The 6,000-nt window shown below is 38.0% G+C and overlaps 1 protein-coding gene across 1 annotated transcript in view; it reads right to left on the reverse strand.

The window, feature by feature from the left end:
• The window catches only part of 128up (GTP-binding protein 128up), a 56,178-nt gene that overhangs the window by 41,942 nt on the left and 8,236 nt on the right, over window positions 1–6,000 (reverse strand). The window contains 1 exon segment of the mRNA XM_068392222.1: window positions 1,743–1,873. Within this exon segment, the coding sequence (XP_068248323.1) occupies window positions 1,743–1,873 (131 nt within the window).

Raw genomic sequence — 6,000 nt, forward strand, 5'->3', positions numbered from 1 at the left:
CTTCAGTCCTCTCTTGGACTGCCATCCACAAACCCTGGAACCGGCAGAGCAGCTGGCAACAGATACTGTGGCTGGATGGAAGCTAGAATGATTACATTTCCCCCTTCCATTTGAATCCTCCTTCTGGAAGAAGGCAGTAGAGACAGCAGTCCCTACAACCCTAGTTATTGTACTAAACTATAATAATACGGTAGCCCTCCTCTGCATGCTTTCTCTCTCTCTGTCAGCTAGTGCCTTCGGGTACTAGCCTAGCCAGTAGTATGGCAGCAGAACTACAGTATAAGATTATACAGTAGCCAGTATTTCTGCAGTATAGTACATACTGCAGTTAAAAAACTATAGTATATAATATACAGCAGTATAAGGCAGTAGAGACAGCAGTCCCTACAACCCTAGTTATTGTACTAAACTATAATACGGTAGCCCTCCTCTGCATGCTTTCTCTCTCTCTGTCAGCTAGTGCCTTCGGGTACTAGCCTAGCCAGTAGTATGGCGGCAGAACTACAGTATAAGATTATACAGTAGCCAGTATTTCTGCAGTATAGTACATACTGCAGTTAAAAAACTATAGTATATAATATACAGCAGTATATTTTCCAACATATTCTGTGTATCCTTTCACAGTCCATTGTTGAGACGGCTAAAATAATGTTGAAGTGAAGTATTCCTTCAATATCCTGATGAGCCAATTATCCATAATTAAATTCGAAGATGTTGTCAACAGTGCCAGGGGGGGAGGGGGGGTGAGCATAACCAGGGGAGGGCGTTATTTTTCAAAGGGTGGGATTTTAGTTATTGGTTGCTTGGTTTGGTTGGTTGGTTTACCTGCTTGAGAATATTAAAAACGTATCTTACATCAGAAAGTAAATTTGCATTAGTACATCGGCACAATGAGAGTATACTTCCCAGGTGGCCCACTCCATACCCTACCCATGGGAGAGCACCAAAGGTTCTATACTTATTCGACAAAGTCAGTTTCAGCGACATCGTTTTGAGCTATACTGTATTCTTTAAGCGATGGTCATTTTTAGCGGAACTATCTGAGCGACGAGTAGTTTAATTACCTCTAAAAGCATTAAGATAGTCTTGGTATCTAGCAGGAAACTGAAATTGAGCTTTTCAAAATTAATTGACTAGTTTTTCATATACAGGTAGTCGTCAACTTACGACCTATGCGACTTACGACTGTTCGACTTTACAAACATTTTTTTCACTGTGATGACATCACAAGTATGTAGGAAATAGTATACTAATAGGAAAAAGTTTCCTTGGAAATAATCAATTTCTTGTATAAAATGAACTGATTTACGTTGGTAAGTTAGTATTTTCTTTTATTGATAATATGCAGTATCCATTTTCAATAAAAAATACATTAAGTTTTAATATATGTGGAGTTCATATCATATGTCTGGTGACGTCATATTACCGGCGGAGAGTGAGAGGACAATAGAGTGATTTCCATACAGTAGGCTAACGATTAGTTTTAGTACAGTATTCCCATTATCGAAATGTCAAGTAACGATACAAACTACTTTGTGTGTGTATCGCTTGTTTATTTCACCTCTGATAATAAATCGATATTTATCTACAGAAAGTACTGTACACTAATAGGTCGTCAAATATTTCTTTCGGTGTATTACTGAGAGAGAGAGAGAGAGAGAGAGGAGAGAGAGAGAGAGAGAGAGAGAGAGAGAGAGAGAGAGAGAAACTATATATACAGTATATTAAGCAACCTACTGTACCTGAATTTTGGCTCCTTTATACTTGATGCATCCAGGAACTGTAGTCAAGGTTGTGAACTCATAAGCAGCCACTTCCGAGTAAACACCAGCCAGATTACTCAACAATGTAGACTTTCCTACAGATGGGAATCCTTAAAATAAGAGAGGATTATTAGAAAATAACATATCTTATTTCCATATAAAATATATCTATTACTACACACTTTAAAATAGAAAATAATGGATGTTTCTTATGGTTAAGGTAAAAGAATCCTATTTTCTAATGGAAACTTGACCATAATGTCTGACATGCTAAAAAAGGCCATAAGCAGAATTAAAAATATATACCTATAAATTGTACCATATAAGCTATACACTGATACTGTACAATATTTAAGTCATTGCCTTTGAGACATCCTTTTAAAGTCGTCATCATTGTAATAATAAAAGGTTTTACTTAAGCTTTTCTGCTAATGGGGTGTGAGCTAACTAGCCTGCACACACACCCACTCACTCTCACTTTACGAATCCAGGCAGAGATGGTATTCTTAGTAACCTTCCTCTTAATTCTACCTGTTTTGACAAAGAGGGCTGCCAGTCGGGGTTGTGCTAATATCTCAAACTTCTCATTGGGCAGAGTAACAGTTGATCTTGGATCTGGATCACTTGTTACAGAAAGGAGACTGTTAATCTGAAAGGACCCAAATCTAGGGTTCAGTACCCCTGGATTTTGTCTTTGCAATAAACTCAGGCACAAAGCTGAGTTTCACCTCCCTACCATCCCCTTGAAAGGGCGATGTATGAGAGACGAGGAAGTTCACTAACTCTCTTTGTGGAGGCTAAAGAGAGTAGGAACATAGTCTTAAAAGTAAAGTTACGGTCTATTGCAATGCGTAATTGTTCGTAAGGTGGACCCTTTAAGGACCGCAAGACCCGAACCATGTTCCAAGGAGGTGGCCTTATCTCCGACTGAGGGCAAGTGATGTCATAACTCCATATGAGGAGAAAATGTTATAACAAAGAGGAAAAGTCTACTGTTTTCAATCTAAAGACTAAGCTTAGGAGGGCCAGCCAGCTAATGCCAGTTTTTAAGGACAGGACTTTAACATTCATACCACTTAATAAGGAAAATTAGGACATATCCTAATTGCATAGGAATTTTGCCTCTGACCTTCGGTTTTTCAACATCAGCGCAATTTATCCAGAAAATTAGTGTTTTTTCGAATTCTATCACCTTCCTTGATAACTAATATTAAAACCTGAGATTACTACCTTATATAGACCTGATGTAGACCTCCAATCAAATGAAGAGTTTTTTCTAAAAGTAATATTTTGTAAGATATGAAATTTTTCATTAAGTTAAAAAATAAACCCTATAAATCAGAGGAAAAATATTAAGAAAAAATATGAAACAAAAATTGGAAAAAAGGGGCAACATTTGATTGTTTTATAATGTCTATCTAGGTTATGTACCAGATTTCTATGCTATATCTTTAAAACTAAGGGAGAAGATAGAATTTGAAGGTCAATAAGTATAGTTTTGTGATACAGGCATTCAAAAGTTATTTTTTGTATTCTTACAAAGACAACATTAATAAATCCTGATTATTATGAATTTTATGTTCCTTTTTGGATATTAATAAACCCAAAAAAGTTAATTATCATAATTTAATCATAATGAAGATCCCTTTGCTTGATCAATATTTTGCTTCTTTAGGAGAGACGGCTGCTCCTTCATCATCTCTCTCCTTCACTAAATCTGCTAAATTTGCCAATATTACCCACTTCTGAACTTTTAATAAGAACACATTTTCTTCTTCCTTGCGTTAGAGAGATGTTGAAATTGTTTTCTTCCTCTTTGGCATGATGAAATTCTTTCCAAAACCGAGAAAGATATACATATGAGTGAATGTCAGAGGTCAAACTCTAACGTGTACTCTATGAGGTTTGTGCTACGAATGAAGGCCGAAGGGCGTAATTACGGTATAATACATCGGCTTGTGACTCACAGAAACTATACAGATGACATTCCTCACAATTTGTTTTATATTATAATGTAATAATTATCAGAATTTACGATAACAGAAGAAATACTGCATTTTCTAGTGGGGAACAATGTTTTTGGTTTATTGAGTTACTTTTACTAATTACCCCGTGACTATGAAAGTAACAGGAATTTTGAAAAAAAATATTTTGTATATGCATTCTCCATTGCCATACGAAGCGCAATGAATTTTTTCCCGGATTTTATTTTTCTTCCTGTCCCCTTATATATTGGGATACGGTCGGGCCCCTAAGACCAAGCAATAACCTTTCACTGCCAAGACAGAGTTTTTCCTACCAAAGGTATAGGCCTACAAGAAATTCCGCTATGGTTGGAAAAGTGGCATATGACGAAGTGAAAGTAAGAGAAACTGGTAATTTAGAGGAGGAGTGGAAGTTAGTAAAAGAAAATTTTGTTGGGATTGCAAGTGATATGTGTGGCAAGAAGGTTGTTGGAGGCAGCATTAGGAAGGGCAGTTAATGGTGGAATGAAGGAGTGAAGGTAAAAGTGGAAGAGAAAAAGAGGGCTTTTGAAGAATGGCTGCAGAGTAATAGTATAGAGAAGTATGAAAAATATAAAGAAAAATGTGGAAGTAAAGCGCAAGGTACGTGAGGCAAAGAAGGCAGCTGACCTGAGGTGGGGTCAGGGATTGGGTCATTCATTTGAAGAGAATAAGAAGAAGTTTTGGAAATAAGTGAAGAGAGTAAGGAAGGTTGGCTCAAGAATTGAAGAGACAGTGAAAGATGGAAATGGAGGTTGTTAAAAGGAGAGGAGGCAAGGAAAAGGTGGGCAGGATATTTTGAAAGTTTACTGAATGTTGAGGATAATAAGGAGGCAGATATAATTGCTGTTGCAGGTGTTGAGGTGCCGGTGATGGGATATGAGAATGAGAGAGAGATTACAATAGAGGAAGTGAGGAGAGCACTAGATGAAACGAGAGTAGGAAAAGCATCTGGTATGTATGGTGTGAGAGCTGAGATGTTAAAGGAAGGGGGTGTGACTGTACTTGAATGGTTGGTGAGATTGTTCAATATGTGTTTTGTGTTGTCAATGGTACCAGTAGATTGGGTTTGTGCATGTATTGTACCACTATATAAGGGTAAGGGAGATGTGCATTAGTGTTGTAATTCAAGAGGTATTAGTTTGTTGAGTGTAGTTGGAAAAGTGTATGGTAGAGTATGATTAATAGGATTAAGGATAAAACAGAAAATGCAATCTTAGAAGTACAGGGTGGTTTTAGAAGAGGTAGGGGTTGTATGAATCAGATTTTCACAGTTAGGCAGATATGCGAGAAATATTTAGCAAAAGGTAAGGAGGTGTATGTTGCATTTACGGATCTGGAGAAAGCGTATGAGAGAGTTGATAGGGAAGCAATGTGGAATGTGATGAGGTTATATGGAGTTGGTGGAAGGTTGTTGCAAGCAGTGAAAAGTTTCTACAAAGGTAGTAAAGCATGTGTTAGGATAGGAAATGAAGTGAGTAATTGGTTTCCGGTGAGAGTGGGGCTGAGACAGGGATGTGTGATGTCCCCGTGGTTGTTTAACTTGTATGTTGATAGAGTGGTGAGAGAGGTGAATGCTCGAGTGCTTGGACGAAGATTAAAACTGGTAGATGAGAATGACCATGAATGGGAGGTAAATCAGTTGTTGTTTGCGGATGATACTGTACTGATTGTAGACACAGAAGAGAAGCTTGGTCGATTAGTGACAGAATTTGGAAGGGTGTGTAAGAGAAGGAAGTTGAGAGTTGATGTGGGTAAGAGTAAGGTTATGAGATGTACGAGAAGGGAAGGTGGTGCAAGGTTGAATGTCATGTTGAATGGAGAGTTACTTGAAGAGGTGGATCAGTTTAAGTACTTGGGGTCTGTTGTTGCAGCAAATAGTGGAGTGGAAGCAGATGTACGTCAGAGAGTGAATGAAGGTTGTAAAGTGTTGGGGGCAGTTAAGGGAGTAGTAAAAAATAGAGGGTTGGGCATGAATGTAAAGAGAGTTCTATATGAGAAAGTGATTGTACCAACTGTGATGTATGGATCGGAGTTGTGGGGAATGAAAGTGATGGAGACAGAAATTGAATGTGTTTGATATGAAGTGTCTAAGGAGTATGGCTGGTGTATCTCGAGTAGATAGGGTTAGGAACGAAGTGGTGAGGGTGAGAACGGGTGTAAGAAATGAGTTGGCAGCTAGAGTGGATATGAATGTGTTGAGGTGGTTTGGCCATGTTGAGAGAATGGAAAAT

The sequence above is a fragment of the Palaemon carinicauda genome, chromosome 18, assembly GCF_036898095.1.
Source record: "Palaemon carinicauda isolate YSFRI2023 chromosome 18, ASM3689809v2, whole genome shotgun sequence".
Lineage (NCBI taxonomy): Eukaryota > Metazoa > Arthropoda > Malacostraca > Decapoda > Palaemonidae > Palaemon > Palaemon carinicauda.